Genomic DNA, 23,294 nt, shown 5'->3' with positions numbered 1-23,294 from the left:
GCCTGAGCATGTGTGTGTGAGGAGGCCGAGTAGATAGGATACCTCCCATTTGTGGTTTTCCCTGTTCCCTTAGCTAGCACTTGATATGTCTTATGCCATAACCTGTACATTTATTGATTTGTAAAGAAACATACCCTTAAGTGGTCACTCGTTAATAAGTAACAGAAGCTAGAGTACATTCTATAGTACACCCCCCCCCCCCCCCCCAAAAAAAAAAGGGAAAAAAAGACAAAAATTGGCAAGCAAGACTTAAAGTGGATCAGAGATAAAAAACAAGTAACTTGTCTATATTTGTTATTTAAAGTATAGATAGTTTACACAGCATATCTATCTGCAAACAGCTTCAACAGTTTATGAATATTTCTTCATGTGATACAATGAGGGCAGCCATGTTCTGTCTGTCACATGTCACAGGCTGAGAGCTGGAGATGCGATCAGCTTGCCTCTGTGTAAATTCAGTCCGCTCTCCTCCTCCCTCTGAAATCAATGGCTAGTAACACCTCCCCCTCCCCAGACTGAGCTCCTATAAGCTCTTGCTACTGTCTGAAAATGCCAAGGCACTGTGAAAAGCTGTGGGCGAGGCTTGTTTAGTTTATAGGAAATTAGAGTATTAAAACAAAAAAAGTATTTGGCTTGAGGAAAGCACTATAAACTATATGAAAGGAAAACAATTATGCAATGAGTAAAAATTTATCTCGGATCCACTTTAAAGTGGAGTGAAAAGGAATTGTGATTCACTTACAGATTACTATACAAATCATCCACTTGACCTTTTTTTTTTAAAGGTGTACTTAAAGACACAAATCACATGACATCGTAAACAAGCACTCAAAACACATTCAGTTTTTCAAATTCTTTAATTTAAGGCTATAGGAGATCACTTAAGGCATTATTCATAAAAAATAATAAAACAAAAATATACAATTAATTTACAGAACAATCTTGAACTTTCAAATAGTAAATGTGCCAAACTCCTAAGTGATAAATCTCTAACTTTTAGTATTTAACATGAATTATCTGGTTCTACATTATTGTATACTTCAAATTTATACACAGAGGTTATTCTCCAACTATGGACTGGTGCTGCGTACACCAAATCCTAAACGCTCAGTGTTCATTGTGCCATAATTCAAGCAATTTCAGGGTTTTATTGTACGGTTATTCATTATTTATCAGAGACCTAAATGGTAGTAATTTAAAGCCAGATTACAGAAGAAAGAAAAAAAAAATGTTTTGTAACTTTTTACTACTACCGTAAAAAAAAAATAAAAAAATACTGGTGCAATATTTTAAAGAGAATTAACCACAAACCGGTATTTGCAACAATCCAAAAACTGCTCCAACTTAGGTTTTCCACCCTAAAACGGACACCTGCCCCAAATGACTTTCTTTCCACAGGACTGTTCTCCCCAGCTATGGGACTGGAAGGGTCCCCACTGCAGCCATTTTACTGCCCGGTTACAGTGCTTTTTACTTACACTTGCTGATAACTGTCACATAACAAATCCTTCCCTTTCCTTTTTAATATGCATTCTTGACACAGTACATTCTTATTTGGAAGTTTTAGGACTGCCTGATATCCTTAAAGCAGATCCGAGATGAAAAACTAACTATAACAAGTAACTTGTCTATATATGTTATCTAATGTTTAGATAGTTTACACAGCATATCTAGCTGAAAACAGCTTGCTTTAAAAGTTTATGATTATTTATTCCTGTGATACAATGAGGACAGCCATGTTCTGTTTGCCACATTGTCACAGGCTGAGGACTGGAGATGCCATCAGCTTGCCTGTGTGTAAATTCAGTCCCCTCTCCTCCTCCCCTCTGCCTCTAAAAGCAATGGCTAGTAACCTCCTCCTCCTCATGCCCAGACTGAGCTCCCATAAGCCCTAGCTACGGTGCCAAGGCACTGTGAAAAGCTGTGGGCAAGTCTTGTTTAGTTTATAGGGAATTAGAGTATTAAAACAAAACAAAAAAAGTATTTGGCTTGAGAATTGCCCTATAAACAATAGGAAAGGAACACAGTGCAATGAGTAACAGTTTATCTCGGATCCACTTTTATGGCCTCATACAGTGCTGAGAGTTCTTTCTCTAAAAATGAAAGGAATAAAAAAAAAAAAACTTTACATAGGTTTTAAAAATAAAATACTGTGATAAGGACTTAAATGTGTCAATCCAGATTCTTACTTTTGCAAGTTTGTGATAAAGTCTCTTTAAGCCCAACACAATCCCTTCTAGTAATCTAGATAACATAACAGTGGCCATATATGGCTGGATAACAGCAAGCTATGCAATAAATTATGTAGGTGTTTGCTGGTCAGCACAAAAAATTAATAATTTATAAATAGCTCAGAAACGTTTCAACGTGGTCCCTTTTCTTTATAGAGTACTGTTAAACTCTGGGATGGATTGATCAAAAGATTTTAACAGCTCTTGGAGAGCATTAAAGAGACACTGAAGTGAAAAAAAAATGATGATATAATGATTTGTATGTGTAGTACAGCTAGGAAATAAAACATTAGAAGCAGAAACATAAGTCTAATATTGTTTCCTGTACAGGAAGAGTTAAGAAACTCCAGTTATCTATGCAAAAGAGCCATTGAGCTCCACAACTTTCAAAGTCACAGAGTTCTGTCTTCTGAAGCTTGTTATCGCAACTGTCAGTCACTGTAATTTATTTTTCTCTTCAGAGGACAGGTCAATAGTTCACTGGCCTACTCTGTAAAATCATTTAGAATGCTGAGTAGTGTGTAAACTGCAAATATTAGGGAATGATGCAATGTTATAAAAAAACACTATATAACTGAAAATAAAAATATGAGTATATTTTGTTTGCTACTAATGTTCTAGTTATTATCTGTACTACACAACCAATTTATTATATAATTTTTTTTTTCGCTTCAGTGTCTCTTTGTTGCTCCTGACCCATCTCATGACAAAAATCTTCCGCGTAAGTCAACAAGCTAAGTGGACCAACCGAGAAATACTGACTCCTGTCTATACAAATTTTCTGGTGTTAGGATCGTGCCTGCATGTCCAGCTGCCCTCTAGTGTCTACTACCAGATCTAGGAGAAGCCTGGTCAATTTTGAAGCCTTCAATGTAGCCAATGGAATATTTTCCAATGTTACCTTCCCACCTAGGAAAATGGTAGTCAGGACATTTTATCAGGTAAAATGATTAACCACCCAACATTGGGGCCCATATGCAATTAACTTTTCTCTTAAGCTTTCTCCCAGGAGATCATTTTTTTTTTTGTTCGTCCCAACAAAGAAGTTTTTCAGCACTTTGCCATTGAAAAAGTACCCAAACGTACTTAAAAAAGGGAAATAAACTTATTCTGAAAATGTTCTTGCTTGTTGGGGCCTTAAAAAGAATTTTATTGAGAAGGTGAGAAATATCTCCTTGGAGAAGACTCAGGATAAAAAATATAAATGAACAAGGGCCTGTGCGTCTTAGAAACCCGGGTAGAGATTTAATTACGAGGGCTGAATTGGGCATTAAAGCAGAACTCCAGATGCTTCTACAAAAATACACTTGTAGAGAACAGCCGCTCCTTAAGTCTTTGGTTAGACTCCTTCGGATCTCTGGCCCTGCTCTACCGGCTTTGCTAGTTCCCGTCTCCCACAGCACAGCTGTGACAGGGAAAAAGATCCTGCAGACATGGTTTTTATGATAAGAGCAACAACCTATCCCTGCCGGGACCTAATTCTATGGGGATGGCTTTGATTGACAGAGATGCTCCGAATTTGCAATTGTGGTAACTGAAAGCGGTGGGGCAGATGGACAACTATAGAGATGCAGTGGGTGAGAGAGGGACAGAGACCAGAAGGAGCTGTCCTTTCAAGGGACTAATATGCTTTCTCCCGACAGGCTATTATCTTAAAATGCCTAGAGATAGACTAAGGGTCAGGGGGTGAAAATCTTTAAAAAAATAATAGCATGTAACTAACTGAACAGGACCACTAATTAAACAACTATTCACCAGTTGTTGCTGTGGTCTGACATAAGTAAGAACAAGGGTGCAAACTCCACACACAAACTGCAGACTATGGCCTCGATTCATAAAAGTGCCTGCGAGCGGGGAAAGTCGAGCGGGGAAACACCGCTGTCGGTATTTCCGCCTTCAGTGTGGTAATTCATAAAAATGTTGCTAGTTGTGACAGGCGTGCGGAGATACTCCGCTGTATGCAGGCGTTAGGCTGTGCTACGCATGCGGAAACAGGAGAAGCAGGCGGAATCCCTCCGTGCGGTGTTCTCTCTGCAGCTGCTTGGGAGGTCTGTCCCATTCACTGCACTGTATTCCGCACGCTTCTCGCCACATCAGAGGTAGCGGTAATACCCGTCCGCATACCGCTACCTCTAATTTTTATGAATTGACTACTTGTTACTTTTGCTATGATAATCACCGCGCAAGGCGGTGATTTATCACTCTGCTTGTGAATGTCGGCTTTTCATGCGGAAAAAGCCTTTATGAATACAGATTTGGCTGTGTGGTCGGTAAAGTGAGCCGTTTTCAGCATTTCCTCATGCGGAAATGCTTTATGAATCGAGGCCTATCTGTAACGAATGCAGGCACAGTTTACAAGATCACGTAGGTCTCCAAAAACGGACACAGAGGAGAGCCCTACTAAATCAGGCCTACAAAAGCTACAGTTACTTCAGTTAGCAAACAGAATACTTTACTGGCTGTAGCAAATACTTCAAAAGCCTCTAGAAGTATAATAAGCAAGATTGCTGATAAAAGGGCATAAATAGTGTAAACCTATGTAAAGTCCTTCAATATTTGAAAACAAGTCCATAGCATCATAAAACATCTGTATATGGTCCCATACCAATGCCAAGATTCACACTGGCAACCATGCTGGGTTCATGATGCCAGGCTGGGGATGGTTACGATGCTAAAGACTGAAAACTTTCCACGATATGCTCCTGGCTTTTTACATGTTCTAAAAGAAAAGCCAAAGGGGAAATGTCTTCAGAAGTATAAATGAAAGCTACCATTTTTTATGAATTATCATACTGGTCAGACCTGGAGAGACTGGAGGTGGCATCCTAAAGGTATTCACCAGGTTTCAGAGTCCATTGTTCAGATAAAAAAAGAATTATAGGGTTAAACTCATTGCTCTCCGAAACTTGACACCTACATTCCATATGCATGTAGAGAAAAGTAAGGCTAAGTCGATGGTTAGATTATTGAAGATCTGTTAATTTCATCCATATATGGCCAGGTTATAAAATGACAGTCAGAAGGGCATAGAACAGAAAATAGTACACTTTTAATTGTCTAACAAAAACTATTGCATTGCAGGCAACGAGGGTACCATTTTCAAATAGTTGTAAAGATAAGATGGATTAATAGTATATTACTAAAGATCTGGCATAAATGTGTCAAGTTTCAGGACATCATGACAGCAATATCAGTATCTGGTTATTTGGGAATAGAATTTTAAGCATTGGTATCTTTAGCATAATAATTATATTTATATGCATGGCAAGTCTGTGGGAAGCTGGTACCACTTACAATTAACAGCGATTGGCCAAATGCTGAACTGATTGTTTGGAAAAATCGGATGGCTCTAAGATTTTTTTGTTTTAAATCTACTTATTACAACAAAAAGTTGCCAACTTGGCTGGATTTAACTTTTTTAACCTTTTGGTGTTGACTCAGAAATGGGAGATCAAACTTTGTGAAATAAAACTAAACATCTGTGCTTGTCCTAAATAGTCATTCCACCCAGAACTAGTATTTGAGTTATGACTAGACTTTAGTAGGCTGTACCCCCAACAACTAACTGGGTTAACGGAGCAAAGATTTACTCCCCACTTTTCCTATCTTACTCCCAAATCAGATCAACTCTTTTAGTGCATGTCCATAAAGTAAATAACAGATTCTACAAGGACAGAAAACGTTTGAGGAGCTGGGAACAACATAGTGTTATTGAAGTACTCAAAGGATATACAAAAAACAACAACAAAAAAACAAACAAAAAACACACAAAAAAACAGGTCATCCTGATAACAGTTAGGCCCCCTGCACACTTTCAATCTGATTTGAGATTCTGATTTTATAGATTTCAATTTTCCCTGAATGCCATCAAAAGAAAAAGCAGCACGCAGTACTAATTAAAAATCAGAAATTGCATTTGAAAATCGATGAAAAATTAGGCCTCTTGCACACTACATGCGATTCTGATTTTTTATTCCAATTAAAAAAACGTAGCAGCGTGCAGAACGTTTTTTAATCAGAAATTAAAAATCGGATCAGATAAAAAAATTGGAATCGCATGTAGTGTGCAAGAGGTCTTAAGGGGATTTACCTGTAATACTTGTTTTAATTACCAGTACAACCGCCCCCACATTTTGATTTTTAATATTAAACAAGAAATATTACAAATTATTATTATTTATTGAAAACTCGATGGACTGGCAAATATTAGAACTACAAAAATGTCTTGCTTTACAGCAGTATAAACAAGATTCTACTATTAGAGAAACCACTTCCCTGACTTTGGACTATCCATAAAATTAACCAAATTTGCAACAGTTATTTTACCTGGACTATGCTGCAGTAAAACAAGAATATTGAAAGCACAACAAAATGCCAGGCAATTCAGCGGTTGGAGCGAACATAAATAAAAATAGAGAAAGAAAAAAACATTTGTAATACTTTATTATCCTCCAAGGATACAGGTTGCTGCAACCACTGCACCTGCTGTGATCGAGAGCAGAACACCAGTAAGCCAGGTATATGTTGTGGATAAGAATTCCGCTGCACCTATCTCAGGATAAAAGTCCAATTTTTATTTAGGCAATTGTGGACAAACAGCAATACAGCTCACTAGGCCTGAAAGATAAATCGAATTTAAATCACCAAGATCACAATTTCAAAGCGGTGATTATCGCGATCATGTAATTTCCACATGGGGAAGTTTGAAGTAGCTTCAAACTTCCCCAAAGTCCCAGCGCATATGGCCCGCAGCATTGGACATAACTATCCACACGAGTCCAACACTGTCCGTCCTCTATAGCCGTCTGCTGGCTCTTGTGCTTGGCAAGACTCCGGGTTCCTGTATGTCACATGACATACAGGAAGTATGTTGTGCATTAGAGCCTGCAGGAGGCGAAGTGGATAGACAGGCATTGCTGGACTCATGCTGGAGGCTATGTCCAGCACTGCTGCAGCTTGGGGGACAGAGGAGGCACAGAGAGACAGAGTGGGCACAGAGGGGGCACAAAGAGAGACACAGAGCGGGCACAGAGACACAAAGGGGACAAGAGAGAGTTCCAGAGGAAGCATAAAGAGGGAAAAGGGGCACAAAGAGTCAGGAGGACAGAGGGGAAACGAGCAGGCACAGAGGGGGAACCAAGCTTGATTTTAAGGAAATCGTGAATCGAAACCGCAATTTCGGACAGAGATCAATCAATTCAATTTTCACTAAAATCATTCAGGCCTTCAGCTCAGCATATCGGAGCAAACGCATGGCTCCTTAGTCATAGCTCTATGACTAAGGAGCCATAAGTTTGCTCCGTTACATGTGAGCTGTATTGCGGTTTGTCCACAATTGCCTCAATAAAATTTGGATTTTTATCCTGAGATAGGTGCAGCGGAATTCTTATCCTCAACACTTTATTATCCTAATTAAAAAAAAATAGCACTAAATAACTATATGCTCCCACTATGTATTGGTTTTGGGTGGACAAAGCAGACAGCATTCTACCTAAACTTCAACAGGGTAACTTTAGCTTGATGGCATTTAGTAAATGAAAGACGTGACCTGAACATTTTTTAAACAGTAAAAAACGGCACTCAAAATATAGATGAATATTTTAAATGAATACCCAGACCTGCTGAGCCATTCTTATAATTATTAAAGAAAAAAAAACCTTTACTTTACAAATAATACCCAAGTATTGTTTTCTTTTTTTCTTAGCACATACTAATCTTTCTGAAGAGCATCATTAAAATCAATTTCCTTTGTAATGTAATATACACTTTTCTCAATGGCAATCAAAAACAAAGAAAAGCTCTAAAAATGAATTACCAAACGTAATAAAGTGTTCAAAATGATCTCTGCACTAGACTAAGAAATATTTTTACATCTATTTTTTTTTTTATCCTTTACCCAAAAACAGAGTTCAACTACAGTAGATGTATTGCTTATATTTTTTTCTTAAGTTAAAGCAAAAACTCCAGACAAACCTAATTATTACAACATAAAAATAGGAAAGAAAGAAAAAAAAGGTCATCTTTATCCCAGTTATGTATTCAGTCAAAACTAAACGTGTATTTAAATATTACAAGTAGAATAAGCTGAAAAAATTGTTTTTATATTTGTCTTTTTATAGTCCTTTTTATGCTGAAAGGCAGCCTACATAGAAGGATTAGATCTGAATCAGATAGTATTCCCTAGACTGCAATGTCAGACAAAATAGGTTTTCAAAAAAATTAAAAACATGACAAAAACAAAAATATGTTTTCAGGCTCTGGGAGGTGGACAGGAAAGCTGCAGATGGCTACATTATGAAGCAATACTATGAGAAAACTAAAATAAGATTTTGGCAAGGAAAACCGTTCACATAAAATATATTTCCACCTCTTAACAGTTTGGCTGGAGTTTCACTTTGAATATACTATAAACAAGCTTAGCAGGAATCATACACAATGATAATCTAAGCAAAATGCCTTTAGCCCAACAATAAAACAAGTGCAGGGGTCATCCCTGGAATACCAATCTTTGAAACAGAGACATTTCAAAACATATTTACAACAAAGTAACAAAAAGCAGTAGAAGACATCACAAGACGTAGTATATTTTAAAGCTGATTTCAAGATGATTGCATAAAATAAAATTTATTTTTAAAAAAATGAAAAACAAGAAAATTGTATCCTTACTTTGTGTTTTCTTTTTGTGATAAAGTCAAGCTATGAATAAAGCTCTTAAAAAGGAAGAAGGCAAATTAAAATGGATCTGTCATAAAAGAAAAATTAGAGCCTGCCAGTAAGATGACCGAAAGGATGCTTCCGGCTGTGCTACCGACCCTTTGGCTACATGGTTTTCAAAATCACTTGCTTTGCTTAAAAATAAAAAAATTATATAGGATTATGAATTTGTAATACAGCTGGGCAACTAATGCACTCAGATGGCGTTACTGACGACCGTCCCTGGGTTCTCTCATGTCAAGTGTTCTCGATTAAATAATAATTTAACACATTGAAATAACTCTGCATGTAAACTGGCCACAAAATAATCCCAATGCAACAATTTTGAGGACTACTATTTACTCTAGAATGGCTGTTTGAATTTTAGCTTTTTTCTATTTTTTACACTTTGTGCATAGCACCTTTCTTTAGAACAAAGATGGACACATGTAGGTGTTACATTAAATTCAATGTCTGTTTCTTTATGGGCAATGTGGATTAAAACAAGACTTAACCAGAATGGATTTTTTAAAGTGTTTGGATTTAGAAAAGTGGACCAAAGTTTCATCTCTCACTGGTAAACTAAAGGGAAGATTTAATCAGTAGGCAGTGTAGTTCTCGGTTTTCAATATGTTCCTATGGAGACCAGTAGATGAGAGACACCAATGGCACGTCAGACTCTCTCTTGTGCTAAACTCAAAGGAATGCATGGCAAACAACGGCTAATGATACAGAGTTCACCTGCTGCTGCGATTGGACAGAAGCCTCTGCATTAGACCCAAAGGGTAGACATTGACTTTATACAGAAATACAAAGTGACGTACCAAAATCCTAACTCTCTACTAAATCAGGGGAAAAAGGTGGGGCCTTTTCCTGGGCACATATAAAATACCATTAGATGTAAATATACTAAACATAATGACCACTTAGCAGAAATCTCTGGTTATTGCAGAGCCCCGGTAATGTACCCCTATACAGAGTACAAAGGAGGATTCAATATAGAGGAAACAGGTGAATGAAAATGAATACGTGACTGTAGAGGTTTATTTATTTATATTACAAAAGGGGTGAATTTCGATTTTTTTTCCTCTGTGTAATTGGGCATCTCATCAATTCCCTATAAGTAAAGTCTCTTAATTGCAAATAATTAACCCATGTATAACCAAGTATTGTGCAGTCATGAGATAGCTGGTTTCCTTTTTATGCTGAACAACCGTTTTAACAAAAAGTTGACCCTTAAAGGGTTAATGTACTTAAATGAATGTACGCTCAAAATAAACCCCCGATACACATGCATTACAGTTTGAACCCCAAATTTAACTATGGACATGCCACCTCCAGTGTGTCCGGTATAAGCAATTACTCTGTGCCTGTACTGACAGTAAACTAGCTGCACTGTGTGCTGATCTCTGCTTAAACAGTGTTAGAAAATCTCCCCCACTGCTTTCAAGTCTTCTTTCACTGCACTGCTCAACGATGTGTGGCTCTAATCAGAACCTCCAGGGAAAGTGAACTGGACTGATGATGAAAAACCTCTTGACTGCCTACTGTTTGAAAACATCTTTGCAGCAGAAGTCAGTATAATGTACACCAGCTCTAGTAGCTCTGTACTGTGACACCCTTTGTTCTGCATGCCACTCTTTGCAAAGCAATTCCACTGCCCATTTCTATGTGAAAGCATTACTCACATATCTGGGCCTGTGATCCGGTCAGATCACTGCTGCCTGCATTTCACTTCCTGTTCCTGTCGCCACCCAGGAAGGGGCATTCACAGGAACAGCGGCATTGTAAGACTATCTTGCTTTACAGAGCACAAGTGAAGAAGAAGTTTGTAAAAAATAGGCAGCTGGGAGGGGGGGGGGGGGAATGAAGGGCCCTCATATTTCTTCAGAGGGGCAAAATCATCAATACATTATAACTGTATTATTGATCAGGAGGAAAAACTGGACTGATTTAATACATTTGTTATAATTACTGTTATAATTACTTATGGTTTGAATAATTCTGATTAGCATGCGGTGGGGTTGTCCGCTCAAATAAGGTATGAGGTGCATGATGGGAGTGACTGTCATGGGATACTTTATCACTACCTATGATACAAATGCTCTTTCACTGCAGTTAATACCAACACTAGCCACAAAGTGGTCTGTTGCGCTTTTAAGAGAGACTATTCGCTTTGGTTCTCGATGCTATTAAAATTGTAACACCAATCTAAAGTTTTAACTTCATTTTTATGTAGTTCAGAATTTACCTCACTCCCTAAATGGAAACACAGACAAAATAGACCATTTTTTATTGAGAGGAAGAGTTAGTACCTCTGTCAAGTTGCTGCTTCTGTTGAACCCCCAGGATTCATATTAAGTGGACCTGAACACAAAATAAGAACATTTAAACCTAAGGTACGAAGGACAAAGCTTCAATTCAGCTTGCTTCCTCTTCCCTTTGCTAACAGCTGGTGAGTAGGTCAATGAGTAGTGACCATGTGACACCCAACGCAAGAAGAACAGATGCCAAAATGCATTCCCCCTGCATTAAAATAAAGGCACAATTGTCCTTCATGCGAGAGCATACAGTAGTTGGCAGGAAAATAGATGTTGGCCAACTTTAAGACCATGATCTGCTCACAGAAAATTATTCAGCCATTAGTAGTTCTGTATTGATAATTTTTTTTCTAGCCACAGAAGAAGTGAAAAAAGGTAAAATCGATTTTACTGTTAATTACAATGTTTCCCGAAAAAGAAATGTAAAGTGTGTATACAGAATTCACATCTGTGTAAATAAAAGTTCAAAAGTTAGATACTAACCTAAGTAGTGGGAAGCCTCTGGATGGTTCAGATGCTTTTAAGATCCTCCTTAAGCCCACTGATGCTGTGCAGGACTGTATTTTTGTGTGTGGCCATTGCTCCTGCTTGAGTACCTGGCTCTCTGTATTGAGCATGTGCTAGTATGGTACATGCATGCTCAGTAGAAAGAAGCCGCTTGTGCACAGATGAAAAAACCATGCGCGAGTGGCTTTGATCTACTGGGCATGCAAGGACCGTCCTCGGACATGCTCAGAACAGAGAAGCTCCTTCTCATACAGGTGCAGCCAGGAGAACCATATTTGACAAGCCCTTGTCAAAAATGCTTAGAGCAACCCAACACTCAGTGGGGTCGAGGAGGATGGGGAAGTCTCTGAAATATCCAAAGCCTTCCTACTACTGAGATATATAAGTTTTATTTTTGTTCAGGTACACTTTAAAGCCAGGGATGTCTCAGGGAAGAAACTCACAAAATACCAGAACAGGCCCAAAGACAGCAGAAGCAACCAAGCAAATTCTAATTCTTCCACACGATAACCAAATAAACACAAAGTGATGGGCAGGAATTGAATTCTAACTGCAACGACAGAGCTTTTGGACAACAGTCTGCTCTAGTAACAAGTAATTTATGAGACATGGCCCTAACAGAGGTCAGCTGACACACAGAAGAGTAGGCCGGACATGAGAAACAAAATAGCAGCAAGCTCAGAAGATATGGTTTTGCTCTTCAAGTTTCAAGTAGCCAAATAGAAGGAGGAACGCCGACTGATTGATTGGCTTTACAGAAAATCAGTTTTCAAGTAGGCATTGATGATATTAATAACTGTAAGAGGCTATTCTATCATCACAGAGTTTCCTCGTTAAACTCCTCTTCCGATCAATGTTCTAGGTGGATGAGCCTAAATGTTCCACAACCATCCCAAAATTGTCATGACCAGTATCTGAAACAAAGTTTGTTGTTCGTGTTTTTTTTTTTTTTTTAGGAGAAGAGATGATGAAATAAGAGTAGACGGCATTGCTTGGGTCAAGGCACTTTGCTACCAAAGCCTCAGCCTGAAAAATAAACCAATCCAAAGCAAATAGAGTCCTAAAATAAACATATCGCTAAAATGAACCCTATAAAATAAAATTAAAAAAAAAGATAGAAGATCATACAAAGTTACAGATCACTTTGTGGACTCTGTACGGATGGCAGTTAGATGAGCCAATGACAATTAACAATGGGAATTCGGAAGTTTACAGCCTAACATGTCTTTATAATAAAAATATTGTCTTTTTGGTTTTTGTTTTTTCGAAAAGAAAAAGGAAGCAAAAAGAAACAATTTTGCAGAGTGCAATCCGAACCTCATTTGATTTGTGGAGCGGATCGATCATTACTGATAGTTTTTCTAAGCCTCACACCTCGCTTGATCATTGACAGCATATCCTCCTGAGGGGGTTCCACCTCAGAATTGACGCGGACATTGTTCTCTAGACTTCTTACTTCCTGGATATCGCCGGGAACAGCAGGATAAAAGACTGGCGAGCTGTCTACTGACACAGAGCTTGTGAATACTTTCTGTGGGCTTGGCGGCAGCTGATTAGTACTCTGAGAGTAGGTGTAGGATTGCCTGGGGATGAAGGCACAATATGTTGTCTGAACAGCGTTGAGGCTTTGAGCGGAGCTACACAGACCTTGTTTTACTTGGGCAAGATCCACCTTTGGATTAATTAGATAAGTGAAGTGTTCACTGTTTGTCCTCTCTCCAAATGGGGTGACGGGGGTTACGGGTGTTATCGGAGTTATAGGAGGATCTGGTAACGTTGGGGTCCTAACAGGCACCACGGGAGTTCGGATGGGGATAGGCACCCCACTGACGGTTCCTCGTCTCAATGTGGGCTTGTTGGAAGGCTTCCTCTTGATGGTGGCGACGTACGGTGATCGCACCAGAGGATCGGGCTCGGCTAGAAGGCTGACCGTTGAGGCGGGCCTCTTAACTTGGAACATTCTCCTGTAGTTCTGGCTGATGTCACTGTTTCTGGGAATCGTAGAAGACTTGTCGAAGTCCAGCTGATCCGTATCTTCTTGCTCTCCATGTAATGAGATATAATCATAGTCTCCAACTAAGAAAAAGACAGACATGTTATAATTAGGAATACCAAGCCATTGGTTATTTCACTTAAGTAAAGGTAAAGCAGAGAAAAATCAGTGACATGAACAGTTCTAAAAATTCCCACTTATATTCTCATCAGAACTATACCTTGGTTCACACAAACACCTGTATAGCATATTATACTGGGTAGCTGGGAAAAAAATAATTAAAGTTAAATTGAAAAAATAATAATTTCATGATCAAAGGACAAAATGGGCTTAATTTATCATAGTTCTTCAGGCTGGCAATCATTGGAGAACTTAAGCCAACTTACAAACTCTGGCTTTAAAAACTATTTGGGTGGATAGAGACTAAAAGGTTGATACAATTAGCAGGTGTGGAATTTTATCTTAAAGGGGTCTGCAGTGAGACCTCTTTTGGCCAAAATATGCAGGATTATTTATGTTCTTTCAGTTCCCTCCTACCCGGAGAACCTTCATGATTGAAGGGAACCTAAACTGAGAGGGATATGGGTGTTTCCTTTTAAATAATACCAGTTGCCCGACAGCCCTGCTGATCTATTTGCTGCAGTAGTATCTGGATCTCACACAGCTAATCCAGTCTGACTTCAATCAGAGCACCTGATCTGCATGCTTGTTCAGGGGCTGTGGCTGAATGTATTAGAGACACAGGATCAGCAGGAGAGTCCGGCAACTGGTATTATTTTAAAAGGAAAAATCCATAGCCTTCTCAGTTTAGGTTCCCTTTAAGGCCCTATATGTTATTGCATGGGACCCCTACCTAGTGCATGTGAGAATAACAACCAGGGTTAAACTGGAGGCACACATGTGTAACGATTGATCAGGGCTGGGTCCAGCAAAAATGTGACCAAGGACAAAAATTTAACGGGGTTACACAAAACCTTGGGACCAAAGTGCACTCACCACTTTATCCTTGCTGGCACCTCTTCTCCATGACAGGTGAGTACACTCCGCTGCCACTAATATTTTGCAGGGGCCCCTAGGAAAGGACTATCAATTCGGGTGGGGGGAGGGGGTGACAGTCAGCGACCTCTGGGGCCCTGGGCAATTGGCCAGTTTATTCCAATGGAAGCACCAGCCCTGGGAGTGATAAGAGAACACTCTCATTGCAGAACTTGTCATAAAACCTTAAAATAACCCCGAAAAAAGTGCTCCAAAGGGGGTCTTCCACGGCTCCCCCCGTCCTCCATCGGCCCGTTCCAGCAATGTCCCCTCCACAAAACCATTGACAAGGGCTCGCTGATGGCTCAAGCATGCGCAGTAGCACAGACCCGATCATGCATCGGCGTAAAAAGCCAGGCTTGACTGTGCCTGTGCTACTGCGCATGCGAGAGCCGTCTGTGCAGTAGCACGGAACCAATTGGCCTCTGCTTATTCTGCCGAAGCCTGATCGGGTCTGTGCTACTGTGCAGGTGCAGAGCGGCAGTATTCCACATGGGGGTCTCAGCACTCTAAAGGCCTGACCGAGGAGGACAAGGGAAGCCTCAGGAGAACCCAGACACTCCCCCCTCCCGAAGTAAGTATCTACATTTTGGGATTGCAAACCTTTGCTTTCATAAGGACAGGTTCTTTAGTGACTTGACATTTACACTGCAGTTTGGTGTTTTGTAATCGTTTTTCACTTGCCTTACTATTATCAACATAATATAAGTGAATTGTGGCCAATGTTGGGCAAAATTTAACAATTTTCAAACATCTTGAAATGCTGAAAAAACCTGCAGAAAGCTGGAAGTTGCACAGGAGAATCTAAGGGCTTTAATCCTTCCTCAAGCAATCAATAAATTCTACAAAATAATTCTGATAAAAAACAAACAAGAAAATAAGAAAATCCGTCCAACCAAATGCATTACATTAGTGAACATGCATGGATCCAGCACATCTGTGAAAGCAAAGGCTTTAATACCTATAAATACACTCTCCAAATACAGAAAAGCATAAACAAGTGAGGTAGATTAGTAGCAGCTGGAACACCAGGGTAAGGGGTCATAATACTAGCTGTATTCTAGTATTGATTGATGCACAAAAAAGGGATGCTCAGCTTGGATTGTTGGGAGGCAATTTATCAATCAGAAATAAAGAAAGCCAGAGGAGGAACTGCTCAAGAGGTGAAGCCCAATCAAACATAAAAAAGCCTTCGTTAGTTAACTTAACCACGGGGCTATCCAAGGGTAATGAAAATAAGGCAGCTGCCTCAAGGCTCAAAGCCTAGGAGTCACCAGGGAGAATTTTATTAGTGGTTTTGCAGGTTGACAGGCAGTGAGGTCAACTGCGTATGTGAAATTCGGTTGGTTTGATAGCACTGCATTCTCAGTAAAGATGGACTTCAGCAGCCATCTTTGAGAAGCTTCACTCAACACAATAGATGCAGGTGGTCTATTTTGGAGTTCTCTAATGGATACTGGAGGAATTTTGAAGGATCTACGTTGTGAACTGGAATGCCGATTTATGGCCTTCAGTTGCAATTTTGAAGAGAAACACAACCTAATTTGTAAATTGGATACCCGGAAACGTCTCTACCTGGAAAGAGTTACCCAATTCATGCCTTGCATTGATAAAGGCTTGTTACCGTGGCAACTGTGCATGGCAGTATTACCATGATTTAGTGAATCAGGGCCAACTAATGAAATTTTTTTCCCCTGGTTATTGTTCTTCATACGTGGTACCTTGTAGGTTTGTTAAACTTTATTTCTGGGTCATCTACATTGTCATATTTAATGCCCACATTTTATTGAGGGAGTCCTGTCCATTCATACCAGAGGTCATTTTCTCCATGAACTTTTTGGACCTGTCCAGCCACCTGTACAAAGGCACTTTCAGCAGTGCAGATTATCACCTGAGGAAGCTGGCTGTGACCATCAAAATGCATTAGACGGCAAACCAAACCACCTTGACTAATTTTTCAAATATTTTATCTTAGTGTGCCTCTTGAGGAGTGCCCCAGAGATCAGAAAAACTGCAACCATACCACATTTAATGTATTAGGTCGAAAGGTGTCAGGTCTTAAGAAAAATTCCTCCGAGGCAGCCCTATTTGGCAAAATTCTGTGAATATATAATAAATAATGCTAATGCTAATATTTGTATAGCGCTGTTCTCCTGTCGGCCTAAAAGCACTTGAGAGCTGAAACCACTAAGAGCATGCCTAATAGGCCACCCTGCAGTGTTAGGGAGTCTTGCTCAAGCATTCCTTTACTAAATAGGTATTGGCACCAGGATTCAAACCCTAGTCTCCTATGTCAAAGGCAGAGCCCTTAACCAATACACTGCTGAATTATATCTTCTTCCACATCTATAACTAACGGACAATGCAGCAGGTTTAGCTTCCTCAGACCCCTCTTGTAGCTTGTGTCTCAATATTGCTGCAGATAAGCTCACACATTCTAAACCGTGAGCTTTCTGGGGAGATCAGCTGATCATCATCTATGACTGCTGTACAAGTCAATGAACTGGACATTGCATATGGGTGGTTAAGTCTCATGGATGACAGGCCAAATTCAACTGATAAAAGCCACTGCATGTTATACTTGGTGGCTAATTGCGGTCTACTCACACAGTGGTGAATGGTAAGTAGTGCTCTTCAAGCTCCATAGCTACACCATTCCCAGGTGCCGCCTGCCAGCCCTAGACTATCACACTGGAGCAGAAGACTGGAGATAAACCAGTCTTAAATAGTCCAAAAAAGTGTAGGCTTGAAACCCAAGTTAAGGCACGCAATCCCTCCACTACTAATCAGTCAGTCGTGATAGGCTGTCAATTATCAGGCAAGCAAGACTTGAGCTGATGGGGTAACCACACCCCTCATGTGACTAAAGGGGGAGTGCTTTAGGCAGTCTGCTGCTTAGCATCTACAAACTGGTGGATCAGGTAGTTCCTCCTGTACTAGGGCTGTAATACCACACAGCACTGCTTCTCTGCCTGACTGCAAAGGGCAATACCTGGAAAATATCCCCTAATGACGGTCTCGGAAGTAAGCAGACACCCCGGCTGGGGACAGTGTGTTTGGATAGAGGGTTCTTGGCACACAGAACAGGCACAATGCTAAATTCATACAGGATTGGAGCAGCCCAGTCCAATCTAATTAAAAAGCAGATTCTTACCAAAAAGAGAGGGGTCCTTCTTTAAGGCTGTGGAAAGAACGCACATATGTTGGTTGAGAGAAAACGAAGGAACTTATTCACTAGATGTTTACAACAAACCCTCCTGCCAAGCACAACCCCTGCTAAGTTAAAGCAAGCCACAGCATGGAGAAACGGCGGCCCACACGTGGCTGCAGCGCCATCTATGTACGCGTCTGGTTAAAAGCCACACTCCAGGCACAAATGTGCTCCTAGCCCCTTGCAACACTCATCAGCAGAGCTCATTTCTACCAATGCAGAAGATCCTTGATTAGCTGTAAAGTGCTAGGTCAGAAGCCCCAACATCAGCTATTTAGCCATTTCCTGCACAACAAACTTAAATTTGAAGGCTGCAATGGTTTAACCTCCTTGGCAGTAGCCCCGAGTCAGGCTCGGGGTGGAAAACTGCAGCTCAGAGAAGTAACCCTGAGCCTGACTCGTAACTGCCGGAGGTCTGTGCTGAGTATAGCGTGCAGCGGGTGGTTCAACTTGTCTCCCCTGGGATCCAGATGCCGGCAGCCATTCTCCTTCCTTTCCTCAGAGGCTCTTTGCATCCCTCCGGTGAGATCGCCGTTTGTTGTCATGATGACAATCTCACTACAGGGGTACAGTGCCACCCAGAGGATGGAGGGAGAATTGCAGCACTGGATGCCAGGGAAGTGAGTAAGTGCTGGGCTGGTTTTAGGGTCTGAAAGCATGCAAAAAAATTGCCCAGTATAGACCCAGTTCAGAGAGTTAAAAAAACTGTCCGTTCCAGGATCGGAACAGATGCGAATGGATTCAATGTTAACCCTATGGATCTGTTCACACGGATCCGTTCCGCAGGTTTCCTGCTGCACCAATTTTTCCAAACCGCTGAGCCCAGCGGAACGGAAACTTAAAGGACAACTGAAGAGATAGGTATATGGAGGCTGCAATGTTTATTTCCTTTTAAGCAATACCAGTTGCCCAGGGGCTGTCCCTCTGCCTCTAATACTTTCAGCCATAGACCCTGAACAAGCATGCAGCAGATCAGGTGTTCGACATTGTGAGATCTGCCAAAATTAGCTGCATGCTTGTTTCTGGTGCTATTCAGACACTTCTGCAGCCAAACAGACCAGCAGGACTGCCAGGCAACTGGTATTGTTTAAAAGGAAATAAACATGGCAGCCTCCACAGTCTTCTCACTTCAGTTGTCCTTTAAGTGCTACATTGGGGGCAATGAGAAAACATAGGTTCTTCACACTAGTGAAGAAACAGACCGTTCTAAATAGAAAAATACACTTTGGGGGTGGGGGTCAGGGGGGGGGGGGGGGGGGGATGAGGGGAAATGGAGCGGAAGCAGCAGAAGGCAAATGGATCCAATCGACCAGTGAGAAGATCCGTTTTCAGGGATCCGTTTGCCAATACAATACCATTTGTAAAGCGCCTTTCTCCCATAGGACTCAAAGCGCAACGCAAGTGTGAACCAGGCCTTAGATCCTAAATTCCCGGAAAAAAAAATCATACTGCCAGGGAGGTTAAACAACTATAATGAAAAATGTAAACTGCAGACAGATTTTAGACTAGTCCATTTCCTCATGGGGGATTCTCAGTATTTCCTTTATTCTTTACAAAGGCGCTTCCTAGAAAGGATCAATACAAAGACCCCTTGCCGTCTGCACAGCTTGATAATGCTAATTCAAACACCTGTCCCGCCCACAGAACCTCCTGAGAACTCGTGTAACTGTGCTGCTTCGGGTTTCCAACAGATGTCTGAGCTGCTGGCGCCTCTTTTGACATAAAACAGAAGTGTTTGGGCACTAACTCAAAAAGCGCCTTTAACCCTTTAGCAGCCAACTTATCTAGAGGCTTGCAAGTGCACCATGCCATTTTATTTTAGCACATTTTTTATTTCTAATTTGCTACATTTCCTTGCTAATAATTACCGGCGGTACTGCTGTAATGTGTATTTATGGCCACTTGTCACTAGGGGGCAGTGTGAGACAATAACAGAGGACTTCTGCTTTCAGTTTCTATATTTTCTGCTAGTAGAGAGAGGTCAAAGCATTCCAAGCATTTACAGCACAACGAGTTCTGCCGACTGAGGACAAAAGCAGTGCACTTATCTCAAACAAGATAATTCCTTTTAAGCTGCTAATGGGTTAAATCTATGCATGGAGTTGAGCTTTAAGCAGGGGATTTCAGCCAATCAAAGGCAACGACTACTGATCAACCAGTGGTTAGTGACTTTGATTGGCTACATTCATTCCCCTCCCTGGGTCAGTAGAAATTAGCATGCTAGGGTCATTTTTTGCTCAACACTACTCCCAAGCATTACATTCTGAATAAAAACACCCGTCCCATTAATAATAACATAGAAAAATCATACTTCAGCAAAAGGCAAGCTATAAACATTTCATAAATGGAATGACGTTATCTGAGCGTTGGTGCAGCTCACCGTGAGAGGGGATGGTGTCGTCAGAGCAGGACGGGGTGGTGGTTTGGGTGCTGTACCCGCTGGAGCAGTGTAGAGAGTCCCGGCTGAGTTGTATTTCGGAGCTCAGACCCTGACTCAGCGCCAAGGCCAGTTGGTCCCGGTGAAGTTTTGGCTGAAAGGAAATAAAAAAAGAAATACAACCTCAAAGAGAAACTCTAGACAGCAAAAAAACACAAACACGCATACAACCATCCTTACACTACTACTGTACTTACAGTTAAGGAGTGTGTGTAGGTTTACTACTTCAAAGGAAGCCTTGTTTTTAAGTCAAACATAACCACTTTGGGACCAAGGATGTTAACAGTAATGTCCTCTGTGAGGCTGTATACTGTTGACAGGATGTAATTGTAACGTCCTTTTATTCCCGCCACGATTGCACGCACCCGAACGTGGAGATTCAGCTGTCATATGACAGCCTTAATCTCCCCTCACTGATCAGGAGCCATGGTGATTGGCTTCTGATCACCGCCAATTGTAGTGATCACTGAAGCGGCGGCTGAAGAAAAGAAGAGAACTTGACTCACCTCTCCCGACGTTCCTCCGGCAATCGCCGCTTCCTTCCACTCTGCCCGGCATCCAGCCTCGCACTTCCCTTAGTCTTGGGCCCCGGCTTGATGATGTCATCAAGACGGGTCCCGGAACTTAGTGGCAGTGCGAGGCTGGGGAGAGCTGCTCCTCACTGGACCTGGAGAGGGGAGTAATGGCTGGCTACCTATACTGGGGACACCTAAACCTATCTATTCTGGGGATACCCATGCCTGGTTATCTATAGTGGGGATACCTATGCCTGATTATATATACTGGGGATACCTATAAAAGGACAAAACTGCTCGTAAGGGAGGGGGGGGGGGGGGGGGGTTATGAGGCAGTCCCAAAGGGATTAAAGTACACATGAAACTTAAATAAATCAGATACTTACCTCTGGAGTGGGAAGCCTCTGGATCCTAATGAGGCTTCCACGGTGCTGCTCACTATCCCCGATCCAGCGCTGCCTCCCCCAGAGAAATAGCCACCATAATATTTATACTTTCCTGCCTGCGCAAGCCTACTAGCAACACACAGTGGAGAGGAGTCCAAGAGTTATAAAAAAAAAAAGTTTTAAAAACAACTTGAGGTGGCTTACCTCAGACAAGAAATCACTTACGGTACAGTAAGAAATTTATTAAGCACAAGGCAATGCGTTTCGTGAGATCTAACTAACTTCATCAGGCCAATCACTGTGTGGGGGGAAGATAAACATCTAGCATGAGGCGCCCGATGCTAGATGTTTATCTTCACCCGGCACAGTGATTGGCCGGATGAAGTTAGTTGGATCTCACAAAATGCATTGCCTTGTGCTTAATAAATTAATTTCTTACTGTACCGTAAGTGATTTCTTGTCTGAGGTAAGCCACCTCAAGTTGTTTTTAAAACTTAATATTTATAACTCTTGGGCGCCTCTCCACCGTGTGTTGTTCTTACCACGGCTCTCTTTGAGGAGAGTCCTTCCCAGACCCCTCGGTTTTAGGTCCTTTAATGCAGAATGCGATAAGTACAGACGGCGACCTGTACCCTTTTGGAGGCGGTATCCTCCTAAGGCGCAGTTGATGGTTGCTCTTCTTGCAACACACCTTTGTGAGTACTAACTCGTTGAATTTGACAATTCTCCTCCATTGTTGAACGTACTACACCATTTGGGCTTGCGGTGTCTCAGGATTTCTTGGCCACTACTGTTTATCAAGCGCACTAGCAGCTTTCCAATCTGGCTCCCGTGAAAATAGCCGAGCCCGATCGGGCCTGCTCCATTTCCAGCAGAGCCTGATGGGAAGCCGATACTGCGCCTGCGTGAGGCTCCTGAAAAGACAAATAGACAAGACAAATAACGTTTATATTGCGCTTTTCTCCTTGCGGACTCAAAGCGCCAGAGCAGAGCAGCAGCCACTAGGGCGCGCTCTATTGGCAGTAGCAGTGTAAGGGAGACTTGCCAAAAGTCTCCTACTGACTTAGTGCTGGCTTACTTAACAGGCAGGGCTGAGATTCGAACCCTGGTCTCCTGTGTCAGAGGCAGAGCCCTTAACCATTACACAATCAGCCAACTGCTGATGGTGTAAAGCGGATCTCTGGGGTTCAAGTGCTAGATCCCCTTTGATGAGGTTGGGGAAGCCTCTTTAGGATCCAGAGGCTTCCCCCTCTTGAGGTAATTACCCCCCAGGGGCACTTTTTTTTCCTTTCAGGTACATTTTAACCCAAAATTGAAGACGTTAAATTCTGTGAGCACACATTGGGCTCAATTCTGGTAGCTGTGCGAGGTGAAGAAGGCATTAGTCGGGAAAATACCTCACTCGTTATTTTTTTTTTTCTTAGTTGAATTCTGATACATTTTCCCGACTGCGGATGGCGTTCGGTAGATCACCGACACAGGGGGAAAACAATGCGTAAATCAGTGAGGTATTTTCCCGACTTCCACATGCCTGCACTTTCCCCCTCTAATCTCTTTAGACCCCGTGTGTGCAGACCGCCGCCCGCCAGAGAACCCCGAGCAGGAGGGGAGACAGCCAGTGAAGGAGGGCGATTTGCATAGCAGCGGAGAAGGGGGGGAAGTGTCCCCCCCCCTTCTCTCACCTTGGGGCCCCCCTTCCTGGCTCTCCCCTCCGGAATCTGTAAAGTGTGCACAGCCTGGCAGCGGCTGACAGCGAGCGGAGACTTACCGCTGTCAGCCACCGGAGGGAGCGCTGATCTGACCAGAGTAATGGCACACAGATCAGCGCTCCCTCCGGTGGCTGACAGCGGTAAGTCTCCGCTCGCTGTCAGCCGCTGCCAGGCTGTGCACACTTTACAGATTCCGGAGGGGAGAGCCAGGAAGGGGGGCCTCAAGGTGAGAGAAGGGGGGGACGGACACTTCCCC

The 23,294-nt window shown here is 41.7% G+C and overlaps 1 protein-coding gene and 1 long non-coding RNA gene across 4 annotated transcripts in view; both read right to left on the bottom strand.

The window, feature by feature from the left end:
* Positions 1-838: 838 nt before the first annotated feature.
* On the bottom strand, positions 839-7,527 carry LOC137540743 (uncharacterized). Its single transcript, XR_011025045.1, has 2 exons — positions 4,558-7,527; positions 839-4,050 (listed from the first exon to the last, which is right to left on the bottom strand). It is a non-coding gene; the product is annotated as an uncharacterized lncRNA (long non-coding RNA).
* A 725-nt stretch (positions 7,528-8,252) lies between these two features.
* LOC137542104 (protein MTSS 1-like) overlaps positions 8,253-23,294 on the bottom strand; it is a 203,177-nt gene continuing 188,135 nt past the window's right edge. For 2 of the 3 annotated variants that reach the window (XM_068263774.1, XM_068263776.1), the window contains 3 exons: positions 20,372-20,522; positions 17,935-17,961; positions 8,253-13,828 (listed from right to left, as the gene is read on the bottom strand). In XM_068263774.1, coding sequence (XP_068119875.1) covers positions 13,071-13,828; positions 17,935-17,961; positions 20,372-20,522 — 936 coding nt within the window. In that variant the 3' untranslated portion in view covers positions 8,253-13,070. The remainder of the gene's footprint in view (positions 13,829-17,934; positions 17,962-20,371; positions 20,523-23,294) is intronic. The other variant, XM_068263775.1, reaches the window with a different exon arrangement.

The sequence above is a fragment of the Hyperolius riggenbachi genome, chromosome 12 (genome assembly GCF_040937935.1).
Source record: "Hyperolius riggenbachi isolate aHypRig1 chromosome 12, aHypRig1.pri, whole genome shotgun sequence".
In the NCBI taxonomy this organism is placed as follows: domain Eukaryota; kingdom Metazoa; phylum Chordata; class Amphibia; order Anura; family Hyperoliidae; genus Hyperolius; species Hyperolius riggenbachi.
This window is presented reverse-complemented; position numbering and strand designations above follow the sequence as displayed.